The sequence below is a fragment of the Aristolochia californica genome, unplaced genomic scaffold (assembly GCF_029961685.1).
Source record: "Aristolochia californica isolate CCGP_79_NKW_82.1479 unplaced genomic scaffold, dmAriCali1.0.hap1 SCAF_15, whole genome shotgun sequence".
Taxonomy (NCBI): domain Eukaryota; kingdom Viridiplantae; phylum Streptophyta; class Magnoliopsida; order Piperales; family Aristolochiaceae; genus Aristolochia; species Aristolochia californica.
In genome coordinates this window covers 95937-113086 of record NW_027181826.1, presented here as the reverse complement: position 1 = coordinate 113086, position 17150 = coordinate 95937, and the positions used below count along the sequence as shown (strand labels likewise).

At 41.5% G+C, this 17150-nt stretch overlaps 2 protein-coding genes across 2 annotated transcripts; both read right to left on the bottom strand.

Moving 5' to 3' along the window:
- Positions 1 to 1729: 1729 nt before the first annotated feature.
- On the bottom strand, positions 1730 to 6039 carry LOC137951497 (wall-associated receptor kinase-like 14). Its single transcript, XM_068798188.1, has 4 exons — positions 5890 to 6039; positions 4862 to 5781; positions 3396 to 3473; positions 1730 to 3162 (listed from the first exon to the last, which is right to left on the bottom strand). Exons 2-4 carry the CDS (start codon positions 5586 to 5588, stop codon positions 1889 to 1891), a joined length of 2079 nt encoding a protein of 692 aa, XP_068654289.1. The 5' UTR covers positions 5589 to 5781; positions 5890 to 6039; the 3' UTR covers positions 1730 to 1888.
- Positions 6040 to 7818: 1779 nt separating this feature from the next.
- On the bottom strand, positions 7819 to 15158 carry LOC137951929 (uncharacterized). The gene is made up of 7 exons (XM_068798924.1): positions 15010 to 15158; positions 14685 to 14850; positions 13970 to 14028; positions 12469 to 12587; positions 12151 to 12385; positions 11885 to 12008; positions 7819 to 8232 (listed from the first exon to the last, which is right to left on the bottom strand). The coding sequence occupies exons 1-7, from the start codon at positions 15067 to 15069 to the stop codon at positions 8153 to 8155; spliced, it is 843 nt and encodes a 280-aa protein (XP_068655025.1). The 5' UTR covers positions 15070 to 15158; the 3' UTR covers positions 7819 to 8152.
- Between the last annotated feature and the right edge of the window lie 1992 nt (positions 15159 to 17150).

The window sequence follows — 17150 nt, the reverse complement described above, 5'->3', positions numbered from 1 at the left end:
TGGTGTTGCTTGTTATGATAATTGCCCCTGTGCCCTGACCCCCTCCCTTCTCTCCCTCATATAAAAATGTAAACTTGTGTAAATAAGAGTTCATCATTGTAGTCTCATGTATTGTTTCTCTCATATGAAGTAAAATATACTCTCTCATTGCCCTTCAAATTTTTTGCTTTTTCTTTCCTTTTTTTTCCGAAAAGCTAAATTCAATCAAGTGTATTTTCAAGTTTTCAAAAGATAAGACGGAAGAATCTTAAGATCTATATATAGGCTCCGAACAAAAAGATCCTAAATTCTTGAGAAATGTTCTTGGCTGCCCACTTTGGAAGCTAAAAAGGATGGTTCCTAACCTTTTCGTCCATTTTTCATCCCAATTCTCAGTCAAAACTCAGACCAATATAATTTTACTTCAACAAGACCATTGTAGAAATCGTAACTACGAAACCCAGTTTTCTCAGGAGAATATCGGCAAAAATAAAAAATAAAAAAAAATATTGTTTTGTACCCTTGCATGATTTTACATTCAATGCCAAATATAATGAGTGAAAATAGTTCTCTTTCTTTCTCTCATAAAAAAACCCTTGAAAGAACCAAATCCTTCGTTACTGAGCTTGGATGATCTATCTATATTTGAACAATAAATCATCTTTGGCAAATATTACAGTGCTAATCCCCTTCCATACAATCTTTTATTTTTTTCTTCCTTAACTTGCATGATCAATCTCTTATTAACCTAACCCTCTCCCAATTTCCTTTCCCTCAACACCAATCTTGGCCTGTTTGGTCGAGTCATGTTTTTAAAAACCTGAATTTGAGAACACGCTCTGACCCCGGACTCTAAAGAGTGCCCTCCTGAATGATAGCTGAAAGCCTGCAATATAATAATATACATTTTATGCTGTTTTGCTGCTGATTTCGATCCACGTTACTTACTATAGAACTCCTTAAAATCCTAAGAATAATTTTAAAGATTACGGGAACCGAGAATTACCTCTTTCCAGCTTAAGACTCCATATTATCTTGTTTTTGTTATATTTACATTCATGGAAGATTTGATTTTCATTCATCTTCAATCCGTTGATACTCTTACTGTATTTAGAACTTCTCCATCACCTATTTAAGCAGATGCAGCAGCAGCAGCAGCAGAGTCCATCACCAAGCGTTTCCTTCGATTAATAACATCAGTTATTAGTATCCTAACTTGGAGCCATGGGCACCTCGATCGTGATTCGCTCCACGCTTCTCTGCTGCATTCTTCTCTCTTCCTTGGCTCTCTATGAATGTAAGCTTTCTTTGCTTCCTTTTATTCCCCAAAATTTTATTTTAACGCGGGTATATTCTGAAGTATCATCTTTCTGAATTATCTATCGTTGTTAACAGGTACACGCACTGTGGCCGGAGGAGAGGGAAGCACCGCTGAAGGAGTCAAAATAACAATTACTCCGTGTCTGAAGGGTCGCTGCCCTGGAGAGAAGAATCCTTTGGTAGACAAGTGTTGGGTCTGCCAGTTCGACCTGCTTCTTTACTATACCAAAGAAACGTGCCTTGCAAGTTGTCACGGACCGGGCAGTTAGACAGTATTTCTGCTAATGAGTGTAGAGACAGGTGAAATAATTGGTGAATGTGATGGAATGAAAGAATAAAAGCAGTCTATTTCGTCTATGGTTTTATGAATAATTGGTTGATGAGTTCTCTATTTTCTATGGATTTACTCATTTGATGTCTGTGAAGGATCTAAAAGAGAACAAAAAAGTTCCTTGTACCAATCTTATGGTTTTATAATCCACAGTAAATTCCATACGGAGTAAGGAAACACAAAACATGAATATTGATCTATTCACAGGACAGATGAAAAATAAGCAAAACCCGGAAAAAAGGACAGCAAGATGGGGGGTCACTGAACTACGTTACCCAACAAGCTATTTGTTGAAGGAGAGCTTTGTTCACTGAACCAATGATCCTGTACAGAGACAGGTGAGTTAGACTTCACCTCCATAGGAATTATGTACTCGTTCTTGTTTGGGATCACTACCCTTCTACTTCCTGACCCTGCTTTCTGTGTTATGGCATACGAATTCTCGCTCCCATTTGAGAGAGAAGAGAAAGACGAGGCTGATGAAGGCAGAAAGATGGACTCATCCATTTGGGACCAGCCACTGAGCTTAATTTGTTCCAACTCGGCAGCCACTTCCATCATAGAAGGCCTCATATCCCTGTGATAAGCGAGGCATCTGAACGCCAGTTCAGCCGCCTTATGGACAGAAGAAAGGGACCAAGCGTCCGTATGAGGTTCCAGAAAGGGATCTAAGATCTCATCGACACAGCCCTTTCCAATCTTGTCAATGGCAAGTGCAGCCAGATTCACCTCACACGGGGCCCTACTGAAATCAACTACCTTCATCCCAGAGATAATTTCCACAAGCACCACACCGAAGCTGTAGACATCACTCTTATCAGAAAGGTGAAAATTCTGATGATATTGAGGGTCTAGATAACCTGGAGTTCCTTGTGGGGCAGTGGAGATATGCGAGTCCTCCATCATACCAAATCTTGAAAGACCAAAATCAGCAACTTTTGAATTGTAGCTATGATCCAAGAGGATATTACTGGATTTGATGTCTCTGTGGAATATGGGTGGGTTCATGGCCGAATGCAAATAGGCAATGGCATTTGCAGTATCTGCCGCTATTGTAAGCCGAATTGTCCAAGGCAAGCCGGATCCTCTCTCCCTCTGTAAGTGTTGTGACAGGGTCCCGTTCGGCATGAACTCGTAGACAAGAATCTGTTCGTCTTTCTCTATACTGCAACCCAGGAGGCGTACGAGATTCGGATGACTGACCGAAGATAGAAGCTTGATTTCATTCATAACTTGCTCAACGCCATCATTGTCATGGTGTTTGATCTTTTTTATCGCAACCCATTTGTCACTGTGGAGCTTTCCAGCGTAAACCGTCCCATAGGCCCCTGTTCCCAGTCTTTGTTTCTCAGAGAAATAATTTGTGGCTCTCTCAATTTCCTTATATGGATAGAGTGGAACAGTGCAGGACCCGGCAGCTTCAGAAAGTAGACGTTGGGTGCTCCTGCGGATTTTCCATGAAGTCGAACGCTTTCGAATGTAACAGCAGAGGACAGCAAGGCCTGCCATTAGAGAAGCTCCGGCAATAATACCTACCAAGGGGCAAAAGATTTGATCATGAAAAAGGAACCGTGAAACATATCCATGAAACAGATAATACTTTCATGCCTTGGAAACAATTCAAAGCCTAACAAAGAAGACAGATGTTGCGTTGACTATATGAAATGGACTCGAAGCAGTCTCTCAGCTCTCAACGCATATATTATTTTGACAAGACGCTGAACCTTTTATTTTTATTTTTTCTCATTTTGGGTGAGAAAATTACCTCCAATAAGAACACCAACACCTGATGATCCTTTGCATCTTCCGGACATGTACTTGGACGGATTGCATTTCAAAGATACTGCAAGACGGCGAAAGCCAAATCAGAAAACTGTTAGGCAAATAAACCCCCCTCTGCACATAAAATATCAATACGTCAGGTGCTGGACAAAGGCAGGAATAACTACGTTTTAGGCCCATGCAACTGAAGTAAAACTTCAGAACACGCTGCAATGAGACCTGCTACCACCCATCAGGCTGGGAACGGGACATATCTCCTTACATAAGGTCCCATTCTTACGGGCTTACATAAACTTGGTCCGCTCAAAATGACAACGTGAATAACGGAAGATTTGCTGGCCCTTCCGAACTCAAAATCATTGGAAGTGCTACAAGCATGAAAGCTCAACTGAGTCCTGATTTGTTCTGTTTGAACCGGCAAGTATATATTTCCGTCAGATAAATAACACCCATTACAGCCACTCAGGTGACTCAGCATTTTTTCAAGGACGCCACCCAGTGACTTTCAGACCGAGGCCATGGCCTCATACCCAGCTTCTGGCTCAGAAGCCCAATACCATCAACCACAAAAAATGGTGAACCAAAACCCATTATCAAATTGGTCGTCCCAGTGGTATATTTAAAACATCAAAATCTGATATTATATATTCATGTATACGCATGCATAATTATCGATTTCATATGCATTAAAAAAGTGCTTGATTTTCATGAGAGCAAGATATATTACACCTCCAATATGAAATAGATATGAGAATTCTATACGTGTTATCTATGCATGTATATCGTGGAATGAGGGCAGGGTGTCTCGGCAACCTATAGCTCCTCAAGGAACCTAAGGGTTATATAAATAATTCATGACGTAAGTTGACCGTAAGCAAAGTTTCTAAAGTTTGACCCCAAATGGAGGGCAGGGTGTCGGGTCATACCTGTTTTTTGACCCGAAAGCCCTTCTAGGACGTTTGACTTTTGATGGACGGCAATGAGAAAGAGAGAGAAGGTGAGGCAGATAGACTTCCCTCCCATTAATAATCAGACCAAACCCCAATGCACCTACTTCAACCAAACCAACCTAGTTTTTAAAGATAATAGTCATCCTTTCAAACACAAGCTTCCGGGTGGACAAGACTTGTGAAATTATCATCGTGTCCTCTATCGAGAAAACCCTAAGTTTGTTCTCGGCCGACTCCATTTCTGTTTTGGAGATGTCTCAAAACGTTTATAATAATTGACATATTAAATACTTAGGAATTGGAAGTAAATGTAACGTAATGTCATTTGATATTTCGTGTTGCTCAAATCAGAAATTTCTTATTCCACATGCAAAAATTTCAAATATTAACAAAAAAATTATTTTTTCATTTGAAAAGAGAAAAAAGCAAATTTCTTTTAGCTGGTATTTTGGGACAATATCAGGGGCATTTTGGGTTAGGAAAAGGAAAGAAAACGTACCTCTTCGGCATCCCTCGCCGTCGGCGAAGCCGTCCCCTTCGTATCCCTCGTAGCAGTGGCACCGGAAACCCGTTTGTCCGTCCACCGGCGTTTTCACCACCTTACAGTCGGAATGGCGGGAGCAGTTGCACTTTCCAGGGAGCCACCAGCCCAGCTCCACTGTCCCGACCTCCAGCGACACCGCCGGAATTCTACTCGCGTCCACCACCACTGCCGAGTACAGGTACTCGCACCGCAGTTTGTCCACGTCGGCCGCGCCAATGAACTCGGCGTCCTTCTCCACCTTGGAGAAGCAACTCACATTGTCGCTCCTCCCGGCGCAGGTCCCCAACCGCAACGGCTCCTCAAGCAGCGCTGCCGGGATGGAGCAACCGGGAACGGGCGCACTGCAGTTCTGCAGCAGAAGGCCGTTCTGCCGCGTCATGGCGTAGTTCGGCCCGACGAGCTTCGACACGAGATCGATCGATCGGTTGCATTTCGCGGGGAGGTCGATGAGGAGAGCATCCGGTGTGACGTTCCGGACGGCGAATCCGTGAAGGTGGAAATCGCCGGTTAGCTCGTTGCAGGTTAACGGAATTACGCAGCCGGCAGAGAAGCCGAACGGGTACGGCACGCTATTCGGGAAGCGGCCGCAGTAGTGGAGGCAGGAGCTCGAGTTCCGAGAGGCGATGACAGGTAAAACCAGAATCGCTGACAGGAGCAGAAGGTAGTACGCGTTTAGCAACATCTTCCTCTCAGACGATTGACGCCGCGGGCAGACGAACCGTCATGATCGGGAGCGAAAATCAGCTCTCCTCGATCCAGAATTGCAGCTTTAAACAAGCAAAATCGCGGTCGCACAACACTATAAAAATCTGGTATACCGATCGAAGCAGCAGTTGAATTATCGGAGTCAATAAAAGCGGCCCAGTGGACTCAACCTGCTCTCCGGAAGCGATGTTCACCTCATTTATTGCTCATAGATAAGAGCTCATTTGCCAAAAAAAAAAAAAAAAAAAAAACCAAGTTCCACTGCGGGCTTCCCTCACCTCTGCAGGCTGCAGCTCATCTTCAATGACCTGAAAATTGAAATTTCTACGCGAATTTCTCAGGTCGACTCTCCCGCATCTTCTTCAGTCTCGATCCTGAAAACGAGTCGGAAGAAAGTTTCCAAAAAAACAGAGACCAAAATTCCAGGAAAAAACTCCCTCTTTCACACCCAGCTTCGTCAACCTCCACCCGGAAGGAAATTTCATATCTCCTTTTGAAATGACTAAAATAGCCTCGTGTGTCAAATTGCTTCAGTAATTGCCTACCGAAGTGGATAAAAACTACGGAAAGGGGACTGGACAAGAAAATCTGAATTCAATTTTTAGGAAAATTATATATGAAAAACTACTAAGATGATATATATATTATGTTTATTTTTATTAATATTTAGCTTAAGACAAGACGATACAGGTATTTCGACCCGACATGGCCAGACTAATGGCTCAATGCCACGTAAGGGCTCTTTTGTCAATTTACTGTCTGCTCCTGACTGCAGTCGCTTTCAGTTATCGTTCGGCAACGGCGTTTTCTTCATCTTCACTCTCACGGATGAGGACCCGATCTGTCTAGATCTACCAAAATCACTAAAATACCCTCCAGCGGGGGCTCCTGAAAAAATCTCCTCGTTGTGGGCCCACCTGGACTCACAAGCGATTGAAAAATTAAGCTTGAGCCTCTTTTAGTTATTCTCAATAATTATATAAAGCGAGAACTAATTAAAGGAGGGATTCGACCGTTTTGATTTCGGTGGGAGGAGAAGATTTCAGAATTGACCAAGAAATTCGTGCCATGTTTGCTTAATATTTTCCGCCTAATATCCGGACGACTCTGATGGAAGGGCCCCACATTTGTCAACTTTTCTCCTATTAGAAGTGACACTCTCCGTCTTTTTAACGGAATAATTGGCTGCTTCATACTTTTTTTTCTTTTCTTCTTCTTTCGTGATGGGCCCACATGCCTACAGGTCCCACCAACCTTTCTCCTTCTTTTTTTTTTTAGCTGCATTGACAATTTTACCCTTATTTAATCACTCTTTTTTTCCCTTTAATTTACACCCTAAAAACATCCCTAACTTATCGAATAAACTCATGACTTAAAGACAATTAGGATCAAATTTTAAACTGGATGAGTCTGAGTTGTAGAGAGGAATTTCTGACTCGAATTTTCATATATATCTAATTCGGATCATGAATCTTAAAACAGAAAACCCACCCTGATGCTTTCTCTCTCTATCTGGTTGTATTGTAGCCTTTCCTTTTTTTCGCAAAATTTGACTTTCCTTCTACCTCATCAAATCTGTTAGCTTCTCCGGCCTTCCTTCCACCCTTTCCTTGTGTAGCTCTCGTGATTTCAACTTCTTTCAGAAAGTGGACGCCTCACTTTTCCTGCTTTTCTTCCCACTGGTCCCATTCACAGTTATATCAAATAACGGCGGCCATTACGCGGCAGAGACGATCGGCGGCTTTGAAGTTTGAACAAGCAACCTGTCAAATTTGTCTCTGCTTCCCCTTCTTCGTAGCCGAAAACAATCTTTGAAACGTAAAGATTGCCTACATTTTCTGAAACAACCAGTGGAAGGTAGTAGCATGCGTGGGAAGACTCTCTTTTCTGCGCGTCTTCCGCACGCAAATTTCGTTACAGGCCGGATATTAGTGGGTGGATGTCGTCTGGACAGAATGATTCTACCGCACCTTTAATTATTGATTCCATGATTGAGTTAAATAAACGAGATGGAGAATAATCATCGATTCCTTGCTTTTGACATGCCCAGCATGTTCGATGATGTCTGCTTGCACTTCGCCCTTAAAAGAAATATATCAATAAGGGAAAGCACCAGTATTCTACCCAAGGAGAGCAAATGCTCCACCAAACGGATCCTCTTGCTGAACTAAGAAATTTCAAGATGTAAAACATGCACTGCAGCTGAGAAATGATGAAAATGGCCAATCTGAAGAATCAAAGTTTCTGGGGTTGGAAGTAGTAAAATAGATTAAATATGCTATGTTCAGGACAAAGTCAGGAAAGGTAAAAAGGATGCCTGGATAAAATACCAAGGGCAATGTTTTGAGAGTCAGGGGTATCATACCCTTGACCCTCTTGATTTTGCTTTGTAAGTTTACCTTTCCTACAGTTTCATCCCTGACAAAATTTCTCAGCAAACATACTCCCTGTTATCCAAACAAGAGAGGCAACTCTGAGAGATCACTCTCTTCTAGCAGTGTCAAGAAGATTTGGGCAGCATATCCCCTCTGCTGTGATGGTCTAAAACAGTGAAATATCTGGTGGAGGCCCATACACAGACTTCCATGAGAGCGGCATGACCCAACCTTCACCATTATCACCTGAAAGAATTAACAGTGTGTTGTCAAAGATTGCAACTTGATCTCCCAGCAAATTAAGCTGATAAGAGCGCGTATCTATCATTGTCAAAAGCCTTGATGGCAAAGGGGTAAAACAGAAGTCATATTCTAATGAAGATGGAAATGCTCTAGACCGTCTGATTAAGTGAACCTCCTGTGCGCAAGCTAGGGACCTGCCAAATAGTAACTAGCAGACTTATATACAACAGTACCATTATCAAATAATCGGAGAAGTCATGCAACTTAACTTTTACTAATCTACATTTGCTTCTATCATAACCAACATCGAAACAACAGCTCTACAGGAATATATATATTCCTGTAGAGCTGTTGCTTGGAAAGGAGACCAGATTCAAATCCAGCTAACTTCGGTTACACCCAACTTTTAATTCTTTAGAAAAGACATTGTATTCACAAGAATAACATTAACTTTATTGTATCTATTTTTTTTATTTTTTATTTAAAAGATGTATATATTAACAAAAAAAATTACAAAGGGGATAAGAGCAAATCCCTAACAACAAGAGATTGAAGGTTTGCTCCCGTCCTGGCAAGCACATTTGTTGCCAAATTAGCAGATCTCGGAATGTGAGACCAAATACAAAAAAATTGAGAAGCAATTTCAAGAATCTCCCTAAAATAGTCCAAATGACGCCACGAGGGAGAGGAAGCATACTTTCACCAACCAATTACCACTTTTGAGTCTCCTTCAATATGCAGAGGGCCACTACAATTGACTCTGAAAACACAAAGCCCATTAAGAAGGCCTTGGAGCTCAGCCGATGTTGAGTCAGCAATGCCTAACAGGCAAGCATACGAGAAATGTTGGTTTCCAGAGGGGTCTGAGATAACTCCCCCAAAGCTTGCAATCTCGGGATTGCCAAGAGAAGAACTGTCAAAATTCAACTTTAGGAAACGGTGCTCTAGGGGGGGGAGACCCAAGACACTCGGCTACTCTCTCTGCGGAATCACATTTAGCCTCAAATCGCCTACGATTGCGCTTATTCCAAAGCCCCCATGGGATGAAGCCAGTGCAAGCAGAGACCATAAGCTTTTCAAGCACAAGAAAGGAGATACCAACAAGCAACTAACTGAAAGATATCAGATCTACCGACATACATAATTGAAACTCCGTCTTACTAAGGATTGAAGTCCACACTTCCCATGAGTAGGAGCATTGAAGTAGGGTATGATTGGCTGTCTCAACCTCTGAGTTGCAGAAGGGGCAGAGAGGATCAATAGCAGGGCGGCCTCTTCTGTCGTGAGTATTTTCCATTGTAAGGTGCTCCATATGAAAAAAATTATCTTTGGCAGAAAATGAAGACGCCACGCAAAGAAAATCTCATGAACACTTTGATTTAGATGTCAACCATTGATAAGTTTGTAAGCGGAGGATACTGTGAAGATTCCACTTTTGTCTGGCCACCAAATCAGCTTTGTCAACTTCTGAAGGCCTCAGTCTTAAAGACTGAAGAGATTCCATCAACCTGCAAGCCACCAATGCCTCAGTATCAGAAAGACCCCGCCTGGGGTGCAGGTTCAATCCATTCCCCTTAAAAGCTTCTACAACTGATATCTCCCTTCGTAAAGATAGGAGAAAAAGATTCCTGAACAAAGACTAAAGGGATTCCTATCATGTCCACCAATCCTCCCAAAATTTTAAAGATCTGCCATTTCCAACATAAAATCTGCTAGCAAAGGAGAATGTGGGAATAAGAGAATATAATGATCTCCAAATTGGGGATAGACCTTCCGATTACCTCCCAAAATCCATCATGGAGAAGGACAACCAAGTTTGACTTTTACTATTTCCTTCCAAAGATAAGAAGATATAGAGTTGAACTTACAAATCCATTTTAAGAGCAGAGCTTGGTTCATTTCCTTCGATCTCCGAATCCCCAAACCACCCATCTGTTTAGGCAAGCAAACCTCCTTCCATTTGACCAAATGGTATTTAAAGGCAGCACTTGATCCTCTCCAAAGAAATCTTCTTTTTAACTTATCCATATCTTTGCATATGGAGGCAGGATAAGGCATAAAAGATAGAACATAATTCGGAATGCCTACAATACAAGACTTTAGGAGAGTGAGTCTTCCTGCTTTGCTGAGAAAACGGGCCTTCCAGGATGCCAGATGGGTCTCAATCTTTTCCATCACAAAGCTCCACAGACTTTGGTTTATGCGACCATTGAAGAGGGGAAGGCCAAGGTAAGTGGACGGGATGCTAGATTGTTTACATCCAAAGAGATTTGCCATCTCATCAAGAAGATCGGGACTTACATTGAAACCCATGAGAGAAGTTTTCCCCCAGTTAACTTTCTGCCCTGAGGCTAGTTCAAATAGTCCCAATATTGCTTTCATCCTTTTAGTGTCATCCATGTTATCGATCCCAGAAATGATAGTATCATCCGTGTATTGTAGAATGGGGATATTAAAAGCTTATTGGTGGCTAGTAGGAGGCAGCCATGGCAGCGACCCAAGATTCACAACCGAGTAAAACATCGAGGAGAGAAATTCCACTATAATCTTGAAGAGAAGCGTAGAGAGCGGGTCTCCTTACCTTATACCCCCTGAACCCTTTAAAATACCCACAGACTGAGCCATTGAGAATGAGAGAATATGAGGTTGAACCCACACAACTCCAAATCCAAAACCTCCATTTTGCACCGAAGCCCATTTTCTCCATTAGCTCCTCAAGGAGTGCCCAATTAACACGATCGAAAGCCTTTTCAAGGTCAACTTGAAGGCGATTCTTAGATCCTTGCTACGAGTGAAATGGTTGATAAGCTCGTGAGCTGCCATAGTGGAGTCGAGAATTTCTCTCCCCTTCAGGAAAGCGCCTTGACCACGGGGATGACGATGGGGAGCATGACCTTTACCCGATGCGCCAAAATTCTTGCAATGATCTTGTTAAAGAATAGTCCCACATGGATTAATGAGTACAAAGATCTTAAGTTTATTAGTTAGGAAAGAGGTTTTCTAAGTTGGCTAGTCATTTTGGGATGAATCTTAGACCCAACTTTACATGGGATCAAAGCAGGTACTCATAGGTAGGCCTACACCTAAACTATCCATTTGTAGAGCCACAAAAGAGGGCCTACACCTAAACTACCCACTTGCAGAGCCACAAAAAGAGGGCTTACACCTAAATTATCCACTTATAGGGCCACAAAAGATGGCCTACACCTAAAACTAACCACTTACAGAGCTAAGGAATAGTCCCACATGGATTAATGAGTAAAAAGATCTTGAGTTTATTAGTTAGGAAAGAGATTTCCTAAGTTGGCTAGTCATTTTGGGATGGGCCTTGGACCCAACTTTACAAATCTTATATGCACTTGTTATTAGAATGATAGGTCGGAAGTCTTCTGGTTTCTCAACACTGGTCTTCTTCGGGATCCTATTCATCATTTTACCATTAGAAACTAAAATAATAGAAAAAAATCAAATTTAAATATCAACTATGAATACACAATAAGAAATAATTATAGAATAAAAAATAAATAGAGTTTTAAGTCATTTCATTCAAATTTAACAAATAAAAAAATGGATGCACCTAACTTAAATGGCACAAGTCTGGGTCCTTTTATCCCAAATAAAAGAAGATTCCAAAGGTAAAACATAAGACACCCACCAAGGATATCTTCTGGGGAACATCCTAGAAGTCTGCGTGCAGCCCCAGCCAACCGATATGAATCTGGTATGTTGTCCCCTTCGGAGCAGTTGGATAATATGCAAGTGACTTTGAGACCTTTTGCCTAACACCATAATTTATAAATGATGTAAAACAGTTGCTTGGTTGCTCAGAAGAACTTCAACATATATTTACAATCATCTGAACAGTTATGAAGAAAGAGTAATTTGTAAGAAACAATCATGGTAAAATCCTTTGAAAAATACCTTACAACATGAGAACAAGGCTGCAAAAGGCAAACTTGGGCAGTAATCATCATCCGTCAGTTCATCTTCAGGACAAAAATCATCTTCCGCAGGATTTCCTTCAACCAAAGAGTTCAGATACTTCCAGCCTCTCTTGGAAGGATCATACTCCTCCAGTTTTTTCCAACCAAGCTTTTCACATTCTGCATCTGTTCCGTTGGGATTAATACTTGACAAGTAATATATCTGCATATAACTGAAAATAGAGTAGATTTACTAGTTAAGGCACATATAGTAGTAAATTTTAGTTAAAAGACAGCACCCTGCCTGTAATATTACTTTGAAAAATCAATTTTGTGCCTCTTCCCAGAATCTAGGCTGGATAAAACAAATACATGCTTCTTCCCCGTCACAGCTGCAAAATTTGCCACATTCTTTGCAAATTCAAGCATCATTCCCTGTATAAGAATAATTGTCACATTCAGTGAAGCTTATAAAGAGAACCCAAGACCTTAGACTGCAGATATCAAATCAAGAGATATCACACTAGAAACCTCATACTGATACACAACAAACAATCATGACTTGAAAATTTTCTATTCACCCAAACTTGAAATTTTTTGTGTATTTATAAGCTAAATACAGAAAATATCAAAAGAAGCGGAACTTCTTGGACTCCTGGCAAAGAGGCCAAGAGAGAGATAAATGAACCAGTAAGGTTACATGATTTGACACATGTTTCTGAATAATTTTTGTTCAATCCAATGGTTCTGGTTAGCTTTACTAGATAAACCTTTTGCCCTGCACTATTCTTCGCTTGTGCCTGATGCTCAAGATGACAGTTTGGTGTTCCTTCTTTACTAGAGCTTCAAAGGCTCCAAAAGAAGTTTTGAAATGAGTTTTTTTGTGGAAGTACTAAAAAATCCAAATGCATTGACTAATTTTTCCTTCACCAAGATCACACCCAAAAGTAATCGGAAGAGTAATTAGGATCACATCCATATCCAAACTGTAGGAATCCAGATAGCGCCAAACACTTTTCACAAAAAAAAAAAAAAAAAAAAAAAACTGATTATGCTCTACTTAATCATCACTGTCAGGGCCTAGTTCAACTATATCATGATTAGATACCACAGTGAGAGATGCTCACAGACCCTTTATAATTCAATCTTGTCTTCTCTGAAAAAAAATTACATGACAGAACTTCACAATTAGAGATGGCAGTGGAGCAGGTGTTAGAAAACTGAACCCCATCCAACCCTACTCAGTGAGGGGGCTGATTTTTCAACCCCATACCCACCCCACAACCTTTGCCCGCAACCCCGTCCCTGGACCACCGTACTATGGTGTCGATCTTTCAACTTCATTTCTACATCCTTTTCTTGCATTAAAAAAAAGGCATATTCATTAAAATGTCTAATTTATTAAAACAAGTGTCTAACAATTTAACCCATTACCGTTTTTTAGCATTAAAAAAGGCATATTCATTAAAAAAATTAATGCAGCATACCTCCTCGACTTTCTCAGCTATAGATTTATCCCACGGGGAGGAGACGAAAAAACCAGTCCCTACCCTGAACCCACATGAGGATTTAGGGTTCACCCTGTCCCCACCCTGCAGGGAAAAAAATTGACCTCATCCCCCCATTGAGCAGGGGACGGAAAAGGTTCCACATGAACCCCACCCCGCAGCCATCCGTATATAATCAATTTCAATTATCCTAGCAAATCTTTCGAGTTTGAACAATGTGCAACCATATAAAAAATGCAACTTAAAAGATGATACCTTTTTAACTTACCTTTTCACCAGATACCAGTAGCAATGGCAAGTGAGGCTTACCTTGATTATGGGAGACCGTTGTTGGACAAGAGTGGAAGAATTGGAAGGAGAATCATAAACTGCGAGAAACAATGGCAGAAAGAATATTACATAAGCATCTTTTATGATCAGTACATAAACATCTTCAATAAAGGACAGGAGAGAATGACAAGGACAAGCCAGAATAGTTCTATGAAACTAACTATTCACTTGCAAGACCTACCCTGAAGATGCTTGTAGCTACAGATCCTTTTATGACAATAACTAAGATGCAGTGTGAGATGTGACATAAGGGGAATAAATCATTACTAAAATGTGCTTGCAACACTAATGTGATTTATATTTTACCCTGCACCTCCATCATAAGATATTAATGTTACATAGGTTTCTTTAGTTATTTCCAATGCTATCTATTACTTCTTGCCAGCTGAAGAGTAATTAATTTTGACTATTTTTCGCTTATGTAGAAGACTAAAAATGTTATGCAAGCAAATTATATATCTGTCTCAAGTCTCTCATATGCCTCTTCCCTTTGAGCCAAGTAGAGTTGCTAGAAACGTCCTTCACTTAGATACGAGAGACTAATCACCACTTGTTGACATATCGTTCAATTTACAGTACTGACGATAATAGAATTGGTAATTCGTAAAATACATTCTTCCAACAAAAGCAGACACCAAAGAAACGTGAAACTATAGTCAAAAGGAAATTGATCTTTCGACACAGACAAACGTACCTTCGAGAGACAAAGCAAGATTTCCTTCAGGAATTGGACCGTATGCGTCGGCCCCAACGCATGGCAATACAGATGGATCGTCCAAATAGCCTATCCTTTCGGCTTTAAAAGAAGATATCAAAAGATCAATTGCTAACTGCCCCACGTTTCCAATCGACAGAGCAGGCTGAAAGGAAAGTGCAAAACATCACAACTAAGAAACAATTGCCTGTAACGCTTTGGAAACAAGAAATCGAGGAAGAAAAGAAATTCAGAAACAATAGAGGATGACGAGGAAGCGTGAAAAAAGAAGACAAGCTAGGGTTCATCACAAAATAGGCAATACCAGAAGAAGAGTAGAGCATTCGGGGTTGGGTATTTTGCCATCTTCGACTGTAAATTCCATGAGCAAATGAAATGATGCGAGCTAGTGTCACTCGTCTGCTGCTTTTCTTCTAAAATCAACGTACACAGTAAAAACTGAATTCCAGTGACAAAAACTTGCTGTCGTCGTATTTATAATGAATGAACAACTGTACGAAGAGAAATAGCCCTATGCGGGTTCGATCCGTTTATAGGTATTCGGATATCCGATTCTGACTGGTAAGATCTAATATTTTATTTGGTTAGAGAGTGTAAGGGAAGACTTCCCTCCGAATCGTACGATAAATGAAACCCGAAGAAACACTCAGGAGCTGCACTTGAAGAACACAGATAACCCCGTACCATCCCATTACCAAAACAAGCTTGCCGCCTCAGGTAGATATATCATAAAAAAATATCAAATTTTCTCAGCAGAAGTGGATGATATGCTTGAATGAATTACAGATACAACCACTTGAAGTGGATAAAACTGGAAGCTCTTCTGGAATCTGAACTGAAGGGAATACTGAGCATTATCATCACAATAATTAACCGGATGTTTTCCGGTTCTAACATACTACAAGAAAAAAAGATACAAAAAAAGTTAAAAAGTTATTCTAAAATCTGAACGGAAAAGAATATCGTGTTTTATCACGATGATTAAACGGAAGATGCTCTGCTCCACTCAATTATCTGGAACAGATCTTTCAATAATCACAAGCATTTTTTACGTTCTATTAATAACTTTTTCCTGGTCGAACACACGAGCCATAAAAATATTAGAAAAAACGAAGCACCGAAGTGACTCTAGTCACAAAAAATATACACAGATTTGTTTAGAAGGTTTATCTTACAAGCGAAATAATGCATACACATCGGTTTTTCACCGGCGAATACGTCGCCGGCAGTACATTCTCGCGCTAATTGATTTCAACTGATAATTAACCTAGCCGCGGCTTTATTTATATACATCTCCAAACATATCCAGCAGAGGAGGACAGTCTTTGGAGCTCGATTGTCAGGCCACATCGCCTGAAATACTTACAACAATCCAATCCTCCCTGGAATCAGCCACAAGCCTTTCGAAACCCGGCCCATAACCATTTCCCGTCACCGACTACGGAGCAGAGAAGACGTCATCCAACCAGACGTCCTCGTTCCTCGCCGCCGGCACGTTCCCCTTCCTCTCCGGCGGAGTCAGCAGTGACTGCATCACACTCCGAAATCTGTGCACGCGTTTCCGGTGGCGGATCCGGCGGAGCACCACATCCTTGTCAAGCCCCTCGCTGTTCTTGTGCGACTTCAGGTAGAGCTGGCTCGTGACGGCGGCGTTCACAGCCGGTTCCGGCTCCGGCTCCGATGGCTCCGAAACGAACACCTCCGTGTCCACGATCGTCGTTTTCGGCAGCAAAGACGCCATGATTCTGTTTTTCCACTCTTGCGACCTGGCTCGATGCGTCCGTCGGCACTTTATAGACGGCCAGCCGGGCCAGTGTTTGGAACTTCGCGCCAGCGGTTTTACTAGTAAATGACTATATTACCCTCTACACTGAGCAGATGGTTCTGATGCTCCCTGTCAGATGATCTCAACCGTTGATAGTGTATATTTTGGATCTTTAGCTTGAGCTTTTGAAAAAGAGGGACCCATTGTTTCTGAAAACAGTAGCAGGGCTGATAATGGAGGTTTATAGACCGCCTGGAGGAGGAAATAAGGAATCAGAGCCTCTGATAAGCTATTGAATGCAGCAGGCAGGAGAGCTGGTAGTGGATGTTTCTATTTTCTCCGTCTTCGTTTTTCGTTTTGCTCAGGGCGTGGCCCCGTCTCGGTAGCAGACAAGCAGGCTTTGGATTTCCCACCTTATCTACCGACATTTTCCTTTTTTCAGTCTTAAAATAGTTTGGACGCAGTGGAGCGTTTCAGTTACCTGTGTTTAAAAAGGGGCGGTTTCGGATTTTTGTACTGGTGCAAATTTGAAACGATGGGCAGCTGGGTTTCGCCCCAAACTGATGGCGTCTTGGTTGTTTCTCGTCCCCTGTTTTGTTGGCGACTGGGGATAGAGTCGACTACTTCTCGGAAATTGGAAGGAGAGGGAGAAATGATTACAGGGATTTGAACGCGAATCG

Bases quoted from the DNA above. Each gene is read 5' to 3' on its own strand.
- LOC137951497 (XM_068798188.1), bottom strand. From the start codon at position 5,588: ATGTTGCTAAACGCGTACTACCTTCTGCTCCTGTCAGCGATTCTGGTT. The intron at 3,474-4,861 runs GTACGTTTTCTT...GCCGTCTTGCAG, and splicing joins CGGCGAGGGATGCCGAAGAG to TATCTTTGAAATGCAATCCG. The intron at 3,163-3,395 runs GTAATTTTCTCA...GCCCCTTGGTAG, and splicing joins TGTTGGTGTTCTTATTGGAG to GTATTATTGCCGGAGCTTCT.
- LOC137951929 (XM_068798924.1), bottom strand. From the start codon at position 15,069: ATGGAATTTACAGTCGAAGATGGCAAAATACCCAACCCCGAATGCTCT. The intron at 14,851-15,009 runs GTATTGCCTATT...CTTTCCTTTCAG, and splicing joins AATGCTCTACTCTTCTTCTG to CCTGCTCTGTCGATTGGAAA. The intron at 14,029-14,684 runs GTACGTTTGTCT...TGTTTCTCGCAG, and splicing joins TCTTGCTTTGTCTCTCGAAG to TTTATGATTCTCCTTCCAAT.